At 39.7% G+C, this 19,780-nt stretch overlaps 1 protein-coding gene across 1 annotated transcript in view; it reads right to left on the reverse strand.

Moving 5' to 3' along the window:
- The window catches only part of casr (calcium-sensing receptor), a 90,193-nt gene that overhangs the window by 3,479 nt on the left and 66,934 nt on the right, over positions 1-19,780 (reverse strand). The window contains exons 4-7 of the mRNA XM_028800455.2: positions 17,669-17,975; positions 14,806-15,684; positions 8,848-9,078; positions 7,297-7,420 (exon numbers count right to left, since the gene is read on the reverse strand). Of these exons, the coding sequence (XP_028656288.1) occupies positions 7,297-7,420; positions 8,848-9,078; positions 14,806-15,684; positions 17,669-17,975 (1,541 nt within the window). The remainder of the gene's footprint in view (positions 1-7,296; positions 7,421-8,847; positions 9,079-14,805; positions 15,685-17,668; positions 17,976-19,780) is intronic.

The raw sequence follows: 19,780 nt of genomic DNA on the forward strand, positions 1-19,780 counted from the left end.
CAAAAAATAATTAGATTGTAGCAGATGTCTATGTACTAAAACTAGAGAGTGATTACCAAAGTTAACAAAGGCTACACTAAACCCAAAGTCAAACTACAGAAGAAAATCAAAATCTCAAACTAAACCTAATTTACAATTACTCAAACACAAGTGTCTTACAAGGCCTTCCCTTTATTTTCACTAAGTTCTGATGGTGTTTAAGTCATATAACCATCCGCCTTAATAAAAGGACAAGTGTCTGTGGTTGCTATGTCTCTGTCATTCCAAAAGATGGCACATCACATCCATTTTTATAAAAAGCATTGTGTTTTTCCATTCCAAAAGATCACAAACAGTACACTGATAGAACTTTATTTGTCCCCAGAACCCAGCTTTTATGAATCCCGTACCAAATCTATATACTGTATATACTCACAGATAAGTTCTCCCGCAGATAAGTCGGGACTTGATTTTACCATATAATTTCTGGTATTTATAATGTCGGTCATATAAGTTGAATGCAGAAAACTCACGCTATTGGTCCAAGAGATTATGATATGCTAACGCCCACCAGAGAGTAACCACGGAGCACACTGCCTTTTTTCTATGTGGGTGCGGTAATGCGCTGTATCAGCGTGTGCTCCTAACCTCTCTCTCTCTCTCTCTCGTGCCTACGTGACCACGTGGTAATACCCAAACTATTCCAAAGCGACGTTTGCACTGTTTTGTGTTTTTTGTATCTCGCACCTTCATACACCTTTATCGTAAGGGCATCCTTTATCTGCGATGAAACATTCGATCAGGAGAAAATATGAAGCTGGGTTTAAATTAAACGTCATTGAAGTAGTGAAAGAAATTCGTAACTGTGCTGCTGCAACAAAATTCGATGTATCTGAGAAACTAATGCGAGATCGGAGGAGGCAAGATGATTTTTTTCAAATTTTTGAATAGGTATATAAGTCGTGGTCTGATTTTATGATCGAGACCCGACTTATACGTGAATATATACGGTATATAAAAGTCAATGTATGTATGTTTGTATGTATGTATGTTCCAGTATCACTTCCGAATGGCTGGAGCGATTTTCATGAAACTTGGTACACATGTTTCTCATTGGTCGTCTAAAAATACTGTAGGGTGAAATCAACCCTAGCCCACCCCCTTTTGGGCAGGGTGGAGGGTGATCTTGCAGTTTTGTATACATGTTATCATCCAGTTGACACTCGAAATGACCACCAGAGGGCAAACTGGAGGTGACTGCCGGCATTCTTTATGTTTGAGCACCACCACGCGCCTGTTGCTCGAGTCGGCCGGTTCCAAGCGTCAACTGGATGACAACATACATACAAGACCACAAGACAAGCACATTACTGAGTCTTCATTGTTTGTTAATTTATTTTTAAAGTTGTGTTTTTTAAATTTTTCTCAAACAATTAAAAAACAAACAAAAAAAAAACACTTATTTCCTCCCGGGAATTTCAGCTAGTGGCATATAATGCAGGGATATGCATTGTAAATGTTAATGCTGAAGTCTTTGTCGATTTACTTAAGATTTTAACCCGTCTTAGTGAAGGTTTATATTTCACGCTCAGAACTTGTATGCGCACAAATCATGGCTGCCACGCATTCGCAGTGTTCTTTTGACGCATCCTCTGAGCATGTCCTCAGATATTAACACGACATGTGCGTGAGTTGCAGTACCAGCAAAAATATAGGTGGCGTGTGTGTTTCAAGTTTTAGTATGTGATGTCAGCATCATTGTTGACTATTAACTTGTGATGGCAGGCTTGTAGCTCCAACAGGATCAATATGTGTGCTTTGATGTTTGATGAATGCTTCAATGCAGTGAAGCAAATCATCAGACTTAAATGCTAACATGCAAATGTCTTCATGGTGCTTTTCTTTATCCATTTCTCACATTGGGTAATATAAGTTTAGCATATTCCCCATCGTAATGTCACAATATACTGTCACGACATTTTGTGTCACTGTGTCATCTTTTTTTTTTTTTTTTTTGCACCCTCAGCATCAGAATGCAAATAATTTTTATTTTTAACATCTCTCTTCCCTCAACTCACAACACACCAAAACTGGACACTGACAACTGGTGGAATCCTTTAGATTTATCCTCGGCCTTAGATGGGTAGCACATCTAGTCTTTTATAATGTGACTGAGAGGATGTCATGCATCACACAACACGTGCATCACATTTCTACCATCCTGGCAACCTGAATGTATGAAATGATGCTACACATTAAAACAATCATACAAAATGCCAACAAAATGATGTCGCCAAAATAATGGTTAAAAATATATAACAATAATTTATGCATTTCTACAAATTGAGAATGTAGTGACATAGTCTAAAATGCAATTTTATTGTTTGTTCTTTAATTTTTTATAGACGTCCATCAATGTTCAGACAAGGATGTACTAAGATTCTCTAGTTCAAATACAAAATGGTGCCTTTGATATCATATACTGTACTGACATTTCTAGTGATGTAATCACTTCAAGACAACTGAATGTGAAATATAAATGATTCAATAAAAATAATACAAATATTAATTTGAAATGAATTGAGCCTAAAATAATGGCAAATATAGCACTTAAAATGCCATCTGGGATGCAAGAAAGTGAAATACCAGCAGGAAAAATATGACAGCAAAAGATGTAAACTCCACACACACACACACACAGTGAAGATGTGGGACGATGATCCAAAGAATTAGAAGACAGCAGTAGCATCTGTTGTGCTACTCTTTGTCACAACTATTTGGATCTTTCAACAATAGATCCTGGCAGCACAAAATAGCAAGTAGTTGAGAATTTTCTTAAGGGAGAAAATTAACAGAGTAATCAGAGGTGTGTGTGTGACGTGCAAAGAACACACGTGCATGCCTACAAATATTGCAGAAACAATGCAGCATCATGGCGATGTCTATTTTGAAAGGCAATGCCAGATGACAAAATGGCAAAACATATGTGAAAAACAAAAGATGACCAAAACGTTACAAATAATGGTCCTGACACAGTAGTCATCTGTAATTTATCACATTGTGCAGTCCTCAATAAGAGTTGGGTAAGGAGGGGTTTCTGTTGCCAATTTCCAAATGTAACGCATGGTAAAGATTAAAAAAAAAGTGGAGTGAAGGAGAAAGGCAGGGGCCAGGTAGGAATGTGGTTTTCCCTCACAAGTTTAAAAAAACAGAGAGAGATATATCTTGAGTTAATAGTAATAATTCTTAGTTTTATTCGTGCTCAATTTGCATTGAAATACAGATAGAAGAAAAAGACACAAGGAAGACGTAACTCTGTTACAGGAGTGAAAAAGAGGAGACTGCTGGATGGGAAGGAGGGAATAGAGGTGCTTGGTAGAAGACGTCAACAGAAAGAAGGCAGGAGACACGAACGCTGGCGGATGTTTTTATCGGCGTGACGAGGATTCAAAGAAGCATTGCTACATTATCTCTCCTTTTTTTCAGTGGAGATGCTTTTTATTTTCTTATTCATTTTTCTCACTTTATACAAGCAAGGACGCATTGTTAAATAGATTTTGCCATGCCATACACAAGAGTCATCTCAGGCCTGCAATGGTAGGATGTAAAACTGTTTCAAAGTGGGAGAGAAGAAAAAGTTTATAAACCCCAGTATTGTGTTTTATAAGTGTACTAATTGCTCAAATTATTTTAAAAGGAAAACCACTTCTCTACCTCGCCCCTGCCTTTTCCCTTCACTCCTCTTTATTTAAATGTTTACCATGGGTTACACAATGATAATGGAATCTGTGGATTGGTAAAAACTATCAAAGGTATGTCTGTGAGAAAAAGTTCAGCTTCAAATTTTTTTTTGCATTGATTTTAGCATGAAGCAGTCCAGTATTGTATGATGTTGATTTGGAACAGGATATAAAGGAGCAGGTTGTTAATGTCCTGTATAATGTCCTGCATAGCAGTTACCACATAAAGTGATTAAAACTGTCAGTTATACACACAGTTGGTTCCTGCCTTTTCGCCAGGCCCCCGACTCCTTGTTAGCCTGTAATGGAATAAGCATGCTGCCTGGTGTATCCTGATAAGGAGAGATGGAAAGGCTTGTGGGTATTGAGGAATGGGAAATAGGGCTTTAATGGAAATTGATTTTAAATCTGAAATGTAAGTGTGTAGTAAGGATGTTTTGGTCCAATGTTTTGCAGGGATGATAGTCTTTGTTTAAGAGATGAAAATGGGAAAAGACTTCCTTAACGTGACAGTTCCTTAACAAAACTGTTTTTGTTGTATAAAGGTTGTATAATGTAATGGAATTATTGTTATATTTAAATAAAACTTTTACAAAAAACAAAAGTACCTCAGAAAATGTATGGACAGAGAATACAAAATGTGGTCTGATTTTTTTTTTTTTGTTTGTTTTTTTCCTTTTCTTACACTTTAGCCAGTGTCATGTAACCTACAGACCAAGCCTGGGTGCTGCTCTTAATCTTTTAGAATTCATTCCCGAAATTTATAGGAAGTAACACTGTGGCATTATCGTAATCGTTTATTATTCAGTTCTCTCTCTGCTTGATTGGCAGAGTCTGGCATTGAGTCTGCAAGAGTAGAAATGACACTGAATGGTGCAAGAGAAGATGGAAAAGATCCTGACAAAAACTATTCAGAAAGAGATGTTTTTCATTCATGTGTGACACTGTCTCCAAAAACATTTTGAGTAAATCGGGAACACCAGGAGTAGGTAACCCTTTTAGCTGTAGAGAGTACCCAGTAGGAGATACATTGAAAGACCACCATATTGAAAGAAGTGACAGGGGAAATGGTAGCATACTTATTACATTTTGCCAGACTTCTTTATGGCAGTGCAAAATATTTATATTAGAGAGGAAACAGCTTTGGGATGGGTGACACCTCCGCACCACACTGAACAGTGTGAGGTTTTTTATGATGGCTGGAATGCCAATTCTGCCACCAACCCCCTGGCTGTTACTATAATGTGCATTCACGTGACAAACATCTTAAAGCTCAAAGGTGATAAATATGATGTACAGACTGCATCTTAGTTCCCTTTTTAAGAGGACCAATACTGCATAATTGAACAGAAGAGCTTCTTTTTTTTTTTGTCAGTTTAGACTACCTGTTGTCGCTTCTCAAAAAACTGGGTGCCAGGTCAGGAATATCTGAGCCAAGCTTCACTCCATCATGCCTGCTGTGCTTGAAGCCTTTAACCCAGGGGTGCCCAACTCCAGTCCTGGAGGGCTGCAGTGGCTGCAGGTTTTCATTCTAACCCTTTTCTTAATTAGTGACCTGTTTTTGCTGCTAATTAACTTCTTTTGAATTCATTTTATTTGACTTGCTCTTGAAGACTCAGACCCATCAATTGTTTCCTTTTCCTAAATTAGCAGCCAAACAATAATGAGATACAAAATGAGCCAAAACAGGACCAGCTAACTGTGACCATCATACAATATCTGAAAATAAAGGTGAAGGTCTCAGGAATGCTGATCTGCTCTTAGAAATGAGAAAGTCCACAATTTCAGAAATGTCTGCTATTGAGAGCAGCAACAAGCCATGGAATTAAAGAACGGGTTTAATTAACAACAAGACTCCGCGCCTGATTAAGCAACTGGTTGGAGTGAAATTGGTTGGAGTTTGAGGCCCTGACTTAGTTGGTCTTCTGTTGGCTCACACATTTCACTTCTGTTTGGGTGCCATTTAACGAAACAAATGAAGCAATTCAGGGAAACAAATCTTAAAAATCAAGTCAATTAAAATGAATTCAAAAGAAGTTAATTAGCAGCAAAAACAGATCACTAATTAAGAAAAGGGTTAGAATGAAAACCTGCTGCCGCTGTGTCCCTCCAAGACTGGAGTTGGGCACCCCTGCTAACCAAACGACGGAATGCAACATTCAGTGTTCATATGATGTGGATGTATATACGTATAACACGTTACCAGTACAAAAATGCAATGTGCACCAGTGTTTTTTACTAACATATTCAGAGCACTTTAATGCACTCATATTGCAATAAGGACACCTAGCAAGAATGAAGCTGCTTTTGTTAACCATAAGCAATTACATTCTATTAACATGCAGGTCATCTGTGACATCTGTGAGACTGACAATTGTTAGGACTGCTCTGGCATAATGCTGCATAAAAAGACATCTCCAATTACAGATAACATTCGCAGATCGAAATCAGAGAGCACAAATGTGTACTGTATTTTTCCTTCTCCTGTGACACGCACACTCTGCTGGTGACTATCAATCTCGACACCGGAGATCAGATTTGTTTTTTTTTTTTTTTTTATCAGGCATGGTGCTGTGGCTGGAGTTACAGCAGCTGTAACCTATTGCAATTCAACACTTTATTACTTGTTGCTGACTCCCGCACTTAGGCCACCAAATAAAGATTCTTTGTGTGCCTCTAATTTAGAAACAAGAACTGCTATCTCACACTACTGGATACGTCATGTGGCTGCACTACCAGCCAACAAAGGTCTGTGGCATCATGATCGCATATGCTTGAGGTTGATTAGCACAGTCCACATATGGTTGTTTGAGGGTGGAACTGAGAAGGGTTTGAGGTGCACTCATAAATGCACATTTACAAGATGATTGTGATTTATAAAGGATAAATTGAGTAGAAATGTGCGTAAGCCAGGTTTTATCATTTTTTTTATGTGTACGCATTTTTCTGTTTTTTTGGCATATGCATATTTTCACGCTTGAAATCATACAATGTTTTATATACGAGGCCCCAGAAGCAGGAAAAAGTGCTCTAATGGCTCCATGTCACTGTGACTGTGTTAACCTGAAATTAAGGCCTAGCTTTAAATGTTAAATTTAGATTTATATGACCATTACCTACCATTCTATAGTTGGGTATTATTTATACTAAGGTTCACTAGTATGCAAGTACTGTGGCAACACATGGACTGAGAGAACAGTGAATGAAATGGGGGGATATTTATTGTGCCTTTGTCCACCTTGAGGTGAACATGTGGTTATGCAAAGCCACTTGAATAACGAACAAACAAATCTGGAACAAGGCCAAGTAGGGAAATAGATTATATCTTGACATTTACTGTTGCTTTACTACTTTGTTATTATCCTTTAGTATAGCCTTCCTTGTTTAGTTAATAACCAATCATTTTTAATTTGTTGGTTAGTTTTTAGCTGGGTTATTGCAGCCTGCTGGAGATGCTCCATTATGTTATTGTACCCTATACATGTTTTTTAAATACATATTTACATTTATATCTTCAAAAACATTTTTTAATTACATTTTTAACTAAAGTGTTTTAAAGGTACTATTACTGACTGACCTCTTTCATCAGTGTATTCGCCATCGGGACAGGCCACACATTCAAAGCAGCAAGTGGGTTCCCCTTCAATGATTCCCTTCCTGGTACCAAGATCGCAGTCCTTTGAACAGTTTGAAAATGGCACCTAAAAAATAAAAACAACATAAATTGGCCTTGTTACATTTATTTAAATATCCTTTGCATACTAGAACTATTTCTTTGGTAATGTTTTTAAATGCTTGGATATACAAGCAGAAGAAATCCTTTCTAGAAGTCGCCACCACCAGGGCTCTAGTCAGGCATTGAAGATCTTGCCTGTTTCGTTTGTCAGATTTATAGTGGAAGTCACCTCACCGAGGTGATGAGCGAAATCCGCGGTGTTCAGTTTGCCTCAATTACGGAGAAATAACGGAAGTGTTCATGAATATCGCTGAAGTCTGTGAAATGCATTGAAGTCAATAGGGAAGGACTAACTGAACTAGATTTGAGTGGATTGTAATGGTGCAGTCATCTTTAAAAAGTCACTGAGGGCTAGGGAAACATCTGCCAACTATACTTGTGTGGCAACAATGCCAACCACTGCACCACCGTGCCTCCATGAGATCAGAGAAGAAAGAACACAGTCAGAGACGTGCAATCCTATATTTCGTCTAAACAAAGCAGAAATGTCAAAAATGTAGTTAAAATTCATAAATGCAGAAAATTTGAAGTTGCATGTCATAATTGAAGCCTCTGGCCCATTCTTTTTCTGATGTCGCTCTGAAGGCTCTCTAAACTGTCTGTGCTGATGCCTTGCACTTTTTCTTTTATCAAAAAGATAGAAATGTCTTGTAAATAGTAATAAATCTTTCATTATTATTTCATATAGTCTCCTGTGTTTTTATATGGGTGTCGGGCTCCTTTTAAGGTTTGTTTTTTTTTATCTCCATGTGGCTAATTATGCATGCATGGGGCACACACCTTCTTCTCTTATACTGACGTAAAGCTCGCAGATCAACTTGCACATCTGGTGACAAGCAGAGATAACTCGTAATTTATGTTGTATAGGTTATATAAAAAATAAAATGTCGAGAACCTGCATTATTTACTTATCTGTTTAGCCACTAACTAAGTCCCATCTGATGTTGGCTGTTACACCTCCGGGGGATGGTGCGCTAGACTTGCAAAGCATTATGGGGCGCTGGGGAGAAAGTTCTCCTAAACCAGAAGAATTATCAATAAATATTTTGACATAAAAGTGTAAAACACATATGCAGAAAATTTGATGCAAATAAAGCTTTGGCGAAATTCACTGATCAACACTAATGATGAATAAAAATATTGCAATTTTATCTCAAACTGTATTTACCATGGAAAAGGTCTAGAGAAATATGGAATATTGAGCACATTCTAGCCAAAGTGTAGTGCCAAAACGTGAGACAAAGTACAGAAACTGGGAAAGCGGGTTCTTCTCAATTTCCTCTTTTTTGTACCATTGAAACTGCAGACAAATTTAAAATTACAGAACAGCTTTTGTACAACTATTAGAAAACCTTGAAGAAAAAAGAAACAAACACTGGAAATGTCTTGTACCTCTCTGAGGAATCCATTCCAAAGTATTTTGCTCTCATCGATGTACAGCCTCTCCCCACTTTTGGCATTCATGTTGTAGTGCCCCACTTCTTCGAACATGACGGACCCGTCCTCTGGGTTGCGGTGCCAGTTAATAATGGTGTAGTTTCCAAGCAGATCTCCACTCTCATCAAAGTCTACTTGCTCTCCCATGTTGTTGGTGAAGTTCAAGTGTCTCAACTGTTTTAGCACCTGAGTGACAACAAGAAACATGACAGACTACCTTTACACTCTGCAACTTCCTAACTTTAAGTCACTCCATTTACTCAGCCTGCTTGTTCCAGTTTCAGAGTTTAGGGGAACCAAAGTCTAGCATGGGAGCACTAGGCACAAGCCAGCAACCAAGAGTGGTCAAGATACCATTCAATGGCTAATTTTGAGTTGCTCTTTCTATCCAGTTTAATTCAATGCCATTTTATTTATTGTCATGATACCCTTCAGTATGATGAAGCACATTTATAGCTAGTTTCACTAGTGCAGAAACATGTAGCTTCAATTACATAAAAGGCAGAATGACACAGCAGGGACAACATATTAAAAGGAACAATGAAATGTGAAGGAAACCAGAAGATCCCACGTGAAGTGGCCAGACTGGGTTCAGTCCATGTCTCCTGCACTTGTGACACATCTAACTGCTGCACATTTGTACCCTTCCTTTATTAAATGATCCTTTAGGTTGTGCATGCACTAGTCAGGTCTAGTTTAATTTTTTTTTTTTTTTCATTTCCTTTTGGTTTCTCTAGATATGTAGTTATTTTTGTATTATTGTAACTTTTTTTCTTTTAATGTACAAGTTTCCCTTTTTGTCTATCCACACATTCATCTGATAATGTGTCATTGTTTTTGGAATGCAATTATCTATTTATGTCTCTTTCTAGTTATCTGAGCTATATATAAAAACCGGTAGGGGGCGCCACCGAGCCTTAAACCCCAGACCCAATAATGCAAGGTTTCAAATAATGGATTTTTAATCCACCAAGCACTTTTTTAACAATGCCACACAGCCAAAACCATACAAATAATGAACCTTTATCCTCTCCTGCCTACTCCAGTTGAGTGTCGCCCGCTGCCTCTTGACTCTGACTCTTTGAGCTAAGGCAGTGGGCTCTTTTTATGCTGGACGCAGAATGACTTCCGGTAACCTGGTATAACTTGTGGGGAGCAGTTCTAGGTGGTTAGGGAACCAGGGAAGTTCTCCCCAAGAGCGCCCCTTTATGTCACCCAGGGACCTCGACAGAGCTGCACTTCCTGATGACAGTTCCCATGAACCCCTGTGGATGTCCAAGTTGAGACACCTCCAGCAGACCACTGCCACCTGACATATATGGGATGGAACTGCTCCTGCCCTCCGGCTTCTGCTTGTCCATCCTCTGGCACCTTCCATCTTGGTAGGAGGTCATGCCATCGTCTAGCCGGGATGCCCATCTGTCCTCCACGGCACTCACAATATTCATACAACCATCTATCTATGACTGAATTCATCCTCTCCATTTCTTTCTATGTCTGCATTATAGTCTATCCTAAGGGAATACTGCACCCAAATTTATATTTTTTATATATTACTTACCCTATGCAGTTTATAGTGATGACTGAGGAAAACAATCTTAATCCCATTCATGCAGAATAGAGTGCAAAAGTTCACAATATAATAGAAGCCAATAGTGATCAATGCAGAACAATGGCAAAGGATGTGAAAAACATCTATGTATAAACGAAAAAGAAATCGTACATAAACTCGAGTCACATTATCCACGTATCAGTTATCTAGTCATATGCTCAAAACATGCAATACGCATGCTTTTTTTCTAAAATAGTGTTAAATATGTATTTACAGAATTAGCATTGCACAGGAAACCTAAAGCCTCATGGGTATGACTTTTTAACTTTTTTGAAACATAAAAAAATGTGGCGGCATGGTGGCATAGTGGGTAGTGCTGCTGCCTCGCAGTTGGGAGACCTGGGGACCTGGGGACCTGGGTTCGCTTCCCGGGTCCTCCCTGTGTGGAGTTTGCATGTTCTCCCCGTGTCTGCGTGAGTTTCCTCCGGGCGCTCCGGTTTCCTCCCACAGTCCAAAGACATGCAGGTTAGGTGGATTGGCGATTCTAAATTGGCCCTATTGTGTGCTTGGTGTGTGGGTGTGTTTGTGTGTGTCCTGTGGTGGGTTGGTACCCTGCCTGGGATTGGTTCCTGCCTTGTGCCCTGTGTTGGCTGGGATTGGCTCCAGCAGACCCCCGTGACCCTGTGTTTGGATTCAGTGGGTTGGATAATGGTTGGATGGATAAAAAAACGTGTTTTACATGTTTTGAGCATACAACTGGATAATTGATAAGTGGATTATGCAACATGAGTAATGTGAGTTGTTTTTTTGTTTTTTTTTTCCCATTACAAGATTAAAGACTTTTCATGGCCCTCAACACAAGCTATGTGAGGTAAGTAAAATATCAAAACAAATCATTTTCGGGTGGAGAATTCCTTAATGAATATCTCGGATACCTTAAAAATAAATACACATGTTCTTGCACAAGACCGTTGCAATTTTATTAGCTATTCTTCTTACATGTGGTAACGTGCCATAGTCTGCCAGCTTACATATCTATTAGTGACTGCTTGTATGGCACTGGCCTCAATATGTGCCCCTGTTGCTGTTGGTTTGCTAGAAGACTGTAGTTATTGAGGATACTAACAGTGAACTATTTAAGACACACTTCCTGCTTTCTTTAAGCTCTATATACCTACGCAGGCAGGCTGTAATGGTGTAACCAGTTAGCAGATGTTCTTATGTGACAGTGTCAGTGGGTATCATATTGAGATTGTACTTCTGAGCTTTACCTGAGGCACTGGGACCTGGGCGCCAGCAAAGCTTCTAAAGCCGCTACAGTGGGGTAGTTAGTGGCCATGGCATTGAACTATAAACCTCAAGGTTTAATTCCTACTGATTAACTGGTATGTACTGCAGCTATAAATAAAACATGTCTGAAACAACTGTAACAACCCTGGACTTGAAAATTACTCTGGATACGGATATTAGCCAAATATAAAAAAATAAAATTACAGATGTTGTTCATCTAAATGATAACTTATGCAGAGTTATGGCTTGTCTTGCCTTGGCTCATTCTAATGTATGTGTTTTATTCCACAAATGAATGATTTCCACTTGCCTCACTCCAACATTTACAGTGATATAAGAACTATTCTGAGGTGATCTCCATGCCTAATGTGCTTGTGTGTAGTCATCAAAAGTGTACACAGATGTAATGTGAATGTGTTTCAGGTTTTGATATGGTTTAGATCATCCTGGAATGCATCTCTTGGTGTGCTTGAGATGAGGCTTGCCAGAAGGGTCTGTAAAAATAATAGTGGTAAAATTTATTAATGTTTCATAAGTTTGGTCTGAGTTTATAAACTCTGAAGCCACAATGTAATTGTAGCATCATTTCTTTAGTTAAAGAAAGGCTGGTTGCTGAAAGGACAATAGTGCACTACCCATTCAGAAAAATCTGACATTTAGAAATGTGTTGAAATTAAATGATGATGCTTCAAGGTAAGAAAGACAGAGCTATCAAGGTAAGGTAGTATCTCACTGATCATGGCGCCAGAGAGTGGTGACGTGTTGCATGTTAATTAAGACTTATAACTGAGAAAGTCATGGTACTCAGTGCATTTGACAATATTGACCCTATGAACCTTTGAATCTATGGTAGGATTTTTCCTTATGATCATACGACCATCATTCCAACACCTGACTACTTAGTACTCTGCAAGAGAGTTTGCAGGCATCCGGATTCCATTTTAAATGTCCAAATAAGCAATGAATACTGATACCCTTCTTAAAATGTATTTTTTAAATCACAGAATTTATTTAGGATTGCATGTTGGGGTAGTGGTTAGTACTGCTGCTGCACAGCTTAAGATTCCTAAGGTTACGTCTATTTTTGTGCAGCTTCCATATTTGCTTAGTGCCTTATTTGTTGTAGGACATGCCATTTTTCCTCCCATTTTCCAGAAGAATTATGAAGGCTTGATAATGGATGGATGAATTTAATTAATTAAAAATAGAAAGTGCCAGTCATAAAGTCAAGCCTGTAAATGCAGTAGACCAGAAGATTGTAGCTGGTGTTGGTTTTCATGTTAACTGTTTTCTTCATTTAAGGTCAGTCCCTGCTATTACCTAAATTTATTGTTAATAATTGTTAAAAAAAATGAGTTTTTTTTTTTTAGTTTATTAAATGGGACTCAACATTTAATTTGAATGTTTCATTTAAATCAGATGTAGCTTTAAAGACAACACAGTAGATCTGCTTTTCTTTTGAACTACACAGCTACACAAATTGAAAATCAAAATTTTTTTTAACACAGCATTGAATTTCTGGGATGCAAATAAACATACTAATACAGAGAACTCTGGGAGAAACATTCAAATGTGCAGCAAACATTAGGCAGAACTGTTATATTTTAGAATGTTTTATGTTTAGGCTCAGATAAGCTAGCCATTGTGTATATGCCTGTAAGAAAACTGGAAGTACGGGTTTTTGCTATTTAACTTCTACTTTATAATTCACTTAACGTTATTTCAGGTTGACAGATCAGCAAGACCAAGGGCAAATTCTCATTCTTCTGATATTTTCATGTATATATCTCTGCATCATAAAGTCTCCTCCCTGGAGCTCCAAGCAGGTGGAGTTGACTCCAATGGGCACCAACAGAGTCTAGCTGTAGACCTCCAGAGCTCTGCCCTTTTAAACTATCACTAAGATTAGGGTTTTGGCATGGTTATCCAACTCAAGTAATGCCAAGTACTGTAAGTATGTTAGGTCCACCTACTTGGAGCTCCAAGGTGAAAGCTCCGTGCTGCAGAGACTCGATCATTCCAACAGATGGTGCTAATGATGTTAACGAATGTCAGTTACTAAAAACAGCCATCAAACCATGGTATAAAAGAAAGCATTGATTGGTTTGATGCAGCTCTGGGGAGAGACAGACATGAGGCAGAGAACTTGCCAGCTTTCAATATGAAGGAATGATGCAGGTGTTAATATGAGAACATAGTATTCGCTTTGTAAAGGAAGTTCTGAAGACACACTAAAAATGACACACAGTCGAAGGACGGAATTAAAATGCAAGCAGAACAAACCTGCTTCAATATGACGCATCTTTTAAACGAGTTGGCTGCTTTAAGTTGCATGGATAGCTCTACTGGTTATACTGAAGCAATGCTTACTGTTTCGGACACTGATTTGTATCGATCAGGTTGTATCTTTTCTTCTACTTTTGACTTCTAGTATCTAATGCCTGGTTTCTCTGCAAATAAACATTAATTAGTAAAGTGTGAACAGTCCCTTGGTGAAACTTAGATATGTCCCAGCAAGCTTGTTTGAGTGATTTTTTTTTTTTTTTAGTTCTTTCAAAGGTTGCAGTCTGGCCTTGTCGGAGTGTGTCTTTTATGTCTGAACGAGCCATCCTCATTCTCTTGGAACTGTGTGGCCTTTTCAGGGATTACAATGAGAGAGTTGAAGGATTTAGGTGTCTCTTGGGTCCCTGCTAAGGTACTGAAACAGAGGTTGCCAGCCTCTATTGCTCTGTTTGACACTCAGTTATTTTATTAAGATATTTAGGGGAAAATAAGATGAACTGAACAATAGTAGACCAGTATGGTCCATTAAGGATTTTGTGGATTTTCTTAGGAAAAATACAATTTTAATATTAGGAAATTGTGCACGAATTGAAACAACAGTAGTAGGTAGCAAGCCACTAAACTAAATTAAATATTTTGTTAATAGGTGAAAATACTGTATCTTTTAATGCTGTTTGTAAAGAAAACTTGCAATCACTGTCTCCATTGAACTGCATGTTACTGAACTACAACAGCTTCCCTTGCATTTACAGATGCTTAGTTTTCAGAAAAACTATACCACACTTTACCTGCCAAGCTTCCACTTTCTTAATGTCTGCACATGAGCCATTGATAAAGAGGCCCTTCCCAGGGGTGCACGTGAGGATATCCTGCAGAGCATGGGCAATAGAGTAGACAGCCACGTACACGTTGTAGGAGATGCGTAAATGAGTGTAGTCAAGATATGGAGTCTCCACACTGGTAATATTCTCTTCTCCAGTGCAGGGTGCACGAAAACCTGCACTCGCATTCCCACTCTGAGGGACTTCACTGTTACGCCGATTCATCAGCCCTGCGGTCTTATAATCTGAACTGTCACGCAAATAACAGCTGAACGTCTCTTCCCAAAACTCTCGTACAAATCCATTGTGTGGTGATTTTTTTGGATTCACCTGCTGTAAGAACTGTCGGAAGCCAGGGATTTGGCCAGCCCGTAGTGCAAATCCAATTGTTCCCCCTACCACATGGAAGAACTCTTGTTTGGCAATGAGGGAAGAACTTGCCCATGCTTCACTTGCAAGCCAGATTCGGTCAGTGATGTTACGCCTTACAATTTCCTTGATTAATGGCTCCAGGTCTGGGCCACTGGAGAATACTGCGATCACTTTGGCTGAGGAGTTCTTAATGCGGTCTACTGTCTCCTGTATGTACTTCTCATCAGAATACTGGGAGATGAGGATGCTGAAGTCGATGCAGATATCCCTTTCCTGAACTTCTTGCTCAAACTTTTCAATGCCTGGGCGACCATAATCATCATCAGCTGCCACAGTGATCACCCAGTTCCAGTGAAAGTGATCCATGATGTCTGCCATGGCTGTTGCCTGATACTCATCAGTGGGTATGGTCCGAAGAAATGATTTGTATTGGTTCTTGTTGCTGAGAAGCCGACTTGAGGATGCATAGCTAACCTTTAAAGAGAGAAACAGGCAATTTAGTTACCTTAATAAAATGAGTGAAGCAGGTGGTAATATGCTTTTTTATCACATTTTATACTGGAAGGCTCAGAGTCACCTTCTGAGTGGCACCACCAATGTGTCTGCAGGTGTACATGCAGTTTATGCTGCTCATGACAGTGTCAATTAAATGTAAATGTCTGGCCAAGTTATTGGTGTAACAGTTGATGGCAACACACTTAAAGGAAGCTTTTATGGCTTTTATTTCCTCTACCACAGGTTACCTGAGATACACTATGTGGACAAAAGTATTGGGACACCTCTTAAAAATTGAATTTAGGTGTTTTAATCATACCCATTGCCATAGGTGTATAAAATTAGCCACTTAGCCATGCAGTCTCCATTTACGAGGGCCGTTCACAAAGTTTCCACACTTCTATATTTTCGTTGGAAACGGTGAAGGCGAGAGGACTAGTAATTGGTCGTGTCTGAGAGTGTCATGTGACTGGGAAATTTACATCACAAAGGAAGGTGACTATGTAGAAAAGTTATGTAATTTGTTTTTGAGATACTTAATAAATATTGTTTAAAAAAGTGCAGAAACTTTTGAACATCCCTTGTACAAACATTTGTGAAACAAAATGGGTCATTCTGAAGAACTCAGTGACTTCAAGCAGGATACTGTGATAGGATGCCACCTTTGCAATAAGACAGTTTATGAAACTTCATCCCCGCTGAATATTCCACGGTCAACTGTAAGAGGTATAATTGGAAAATGGAAGCATTTAGGAACAACAGCAACTCAGCCACGAAGTGGAAGACCATGTAAAGTCTCAGAGCAGAGTCAATGATGGCTAAGGTGCATGGTGTGTAAAACTTGCCAACGCTCTGCTGATTCCATAGTTAAAGAGTTCCAAACTTTCACTGACATTAATGTAAGCACAAACACTGTGCTGTGGGAGCTTCATGGAATGGGTTTTTTTGGCTGAGCAGCTGCACGCAAGCCTCACATTACCAAGGCCAAACATAGGATGGAGTGCTGATAATTTGTTCTATGGAGTGACGAATCATGCTTCTCTGTATGGAAGTCAGATGGATGAGTCTGGGTTTGGCAGATGCCAGGAGAACGTTACCTGCCTGACTGCATTGTGCCAACTATGAAGATTGGTGGAGAAGGGATAATGGTGTGGGGCTGTTTTTGAGGGTTTGGGCTAGGCCTCTTACTTCCAGTGAAGGGCAATCTTAAAGCTTCAGCATACCAAGGCATTTTGGACAACCCTATGATTCCAACTTTATGGAAATAGATTGGGGAAGGCCCTTTATTCTATTCCAGCAAGAATGTGCCCCAGTGCACAAAGCAAGGTCCATAAAGACATAGTTGAATTAGCTGCATGAGTTTGATGTAAAAGAACTTTACTGGACCGCACATAGTCCTGATATCAACCCCATCGAACGCCTTTGGAATGAACTGGAAAGAATGAATGGGCACAAATTCCCACAGAAACACTCCAAAATCTTGTGGAAAGCCTTCCAAGAAGATCGGAAGCTGTTATAGCTACAAAGGGGAGCCCAACTCCATATTAAAGTCTATGTATTTGAATACAATGTCATTAAAGTCCATGTTGGTATAATGGTCTGGGTCCCAATACTTTTGTCCATATAGTCTATTAACAGGTTGGAGATCTGGAATATAGTTCAGAAAGTGGGTGGATGCACTGATGTATTGATAATTGTTTTGCATATGTGCCTTCTAGATCCTAATGTTGCAACATATAATGGAGATACAAGTGAATTCTTGGTTCTATATACAAACTGTGCAGACCTAATTAGAGGTAGGTGAATAAATTTGTGGCATTATGGTAAATGGGAGTGGAAATCATCTGTGATCATTCAGAGTGTTTTGTAGTCTCATTGACAAAATTACAATGTCTTTAGTGGACTAGGAGGTACCTTTTGCCTGGGAATCAGGCATGTATTAAGAAAACAATGAAGATTTTACCTGTGGTATGTAAAACAGTCCCAGCAAATTAGCCACAGCAGTAGAAATTCCTGATCCAGTCGCCCCCACCACTGCAATGGTGGATGGGATATGATCAGAGCAGTTACAGAACTCATCCAGGTTCAGAGAGTCAATCTTGTTTTGAGCCACAAAACTCAGCGTGGCCTCAAGTGCTTTAGACACAGTATTGCAGGTGTCAAATATTCTGTATCCTAGTGTGATGTTGGGCAAGAGGGTGCTACTGTTATTTATTTCTTCAATTGCAAATATCATTGCCTGTAGCCAGCGAAACCCACGGAAGTTATATCTACAGAAACACAAATTCACAAAGAAGAAAGGGCAAGGGTTAGTCATAGGACATGCATGTACGCGTGATGGATGTACTCCTGCACTCATGGTAACTTCTGTTGTCCCTTACTTTATTTCAATTTCCTTTTTCTATCACTAGCACAATAAAAATTAACAACGAATGAAACTTTCCAATAAAACAAACATTTTAATACTTTTAAGTAAAATATCGGAAGTAGTCTCCCCTAGACTTTTTCTCATATACTCAGATATGGGGATGGATATTTGAGGAGTAAACAGCAAGATAATGATTATATTGATGATTACTTGATTATATTATGTACATTAAAAGAACCATCAACAACAAATCAAATCAAATTAATAATTTATTGATCAATTATTATAAAAGTAAAGTTGAATAAATCACTCTACAGCTGCATGAATAAAAGGTAAAGTTCTATTTCTGGTTAGCGGAAATAGCCTAAAGGTTGATAGAAATCTACATCTTGTAATTAATACTTGTGTGCAAAATTTGATTGGCCTAAGTGAAAGTGTACTCAAGTTATGGTGTTTACACACAGACAGACAGACAGTTAGTCAGTGTCCAACCCGCTATATCCTAACACAGGGTCACGGGTGTCTGCTGGAGCCAATCCCAGCCAACACAGGGTGCAAGGCAGGAACAAACCCCAGGCAGGGCACCAGCCCACCACAGCACAGACAGACACATAGACATAATTCCAGAAATGGTATTTTTGGACTCGGGAAGGTATAAAACGTAAAGATTCATCAAAATCACGAATTGGAATTTTTGGAGGATTCCAATACTTTCCCTATACTTTGTATACGAGAAAGTCAGAGGGGTCTAAAACGTCAAGATTCATCAAAATCTCAACATCGAATTTTTGGATGATTACAATACTTACCCTATATTTCATATATGAGAAAGTAAATTAGGTAAAACTATTTATTTCAATAAATTGCTGCTATCATAGACTCTGGCCTCTGTGATCCTGAAATAAATGAAAGGACACTTCATAATACAGGGTGCCCATAATGAATGTAGTAGCTTCAACACATATTCCCCTCCTCGAACCGCCACCTTATCGTGGTGGAGGGGTTTGTGTGTCCCAATGATCCTAGGAGCTCTGTTGTCCGGGGCTTTATGCCCCTGGTAGGGCCACCCAAGGCAAACTGGTCCTAGATGAGGGATGAGACAAAGTGCGGTTCAACAAAACCTCCATGATGAATACAAAATTTGGACAGCGTTTTCCCTCACCCGGATGCGGGTCACCGGGGCCCCCCACTGGAGCCAGGCCTGGAGGTGGGGCTCGATGGCGACCGTCTGGTGGCCCGGCTTGCACCCATGGGGCTCGGCCGGGCACAGCCCGAAGAGGCAATGTGGGTCCCCCTTCCCATGGGCTCACCACCTATGGGAGAGGCCAAGGAGGTCGGGTGCAGTGTGAGTTGTGTAGTGGCCGAAGGCGGGGACCTTGGCGGTCCGATCCTCGGCTACAGAAGCTGGCTCTTGGGACGTGGAATGTCACCTCTCTGAAGGGGAAGGAGCCTGAGCTAGTGCGCGAGGTCGAGAGGTTCCGGCTAAATATAGTTGGACTCCCCTCGACGCACAGCTTGGACTCTGAAACCAATCTCCTAGAGAGGGGCTGGACTCTCTACCACTCTGGAGTTGCCCCCAGTGAGAGGTGCCGAGCGGGTGTGGGCATACTTATTGCCCCCCGACTTGGAGCCTGTACATTGGGGTTTACCCCGGTGGACGAGAGGGTAGCCTCCCTCCGCCTTCGGGTGGGGGGACGGGTCCTAACT

The sequence above is a fragment of the Erpetoichthys calabaricus genome, chromosome 4, assembly GCF_900747795.2.
Source record: "Erpetoichthys calabaricus chromosome 4, fErpCal1.3, whole genome shotgun sequence".
In the NCBI taxonomy this organism is placed as follows: Eukaryota; Metazoa; Chordata; class Cladistia; order Polypteriformes; family Polypteridae; genus Erpetoichthys; species Erpetoichthys calabaricus.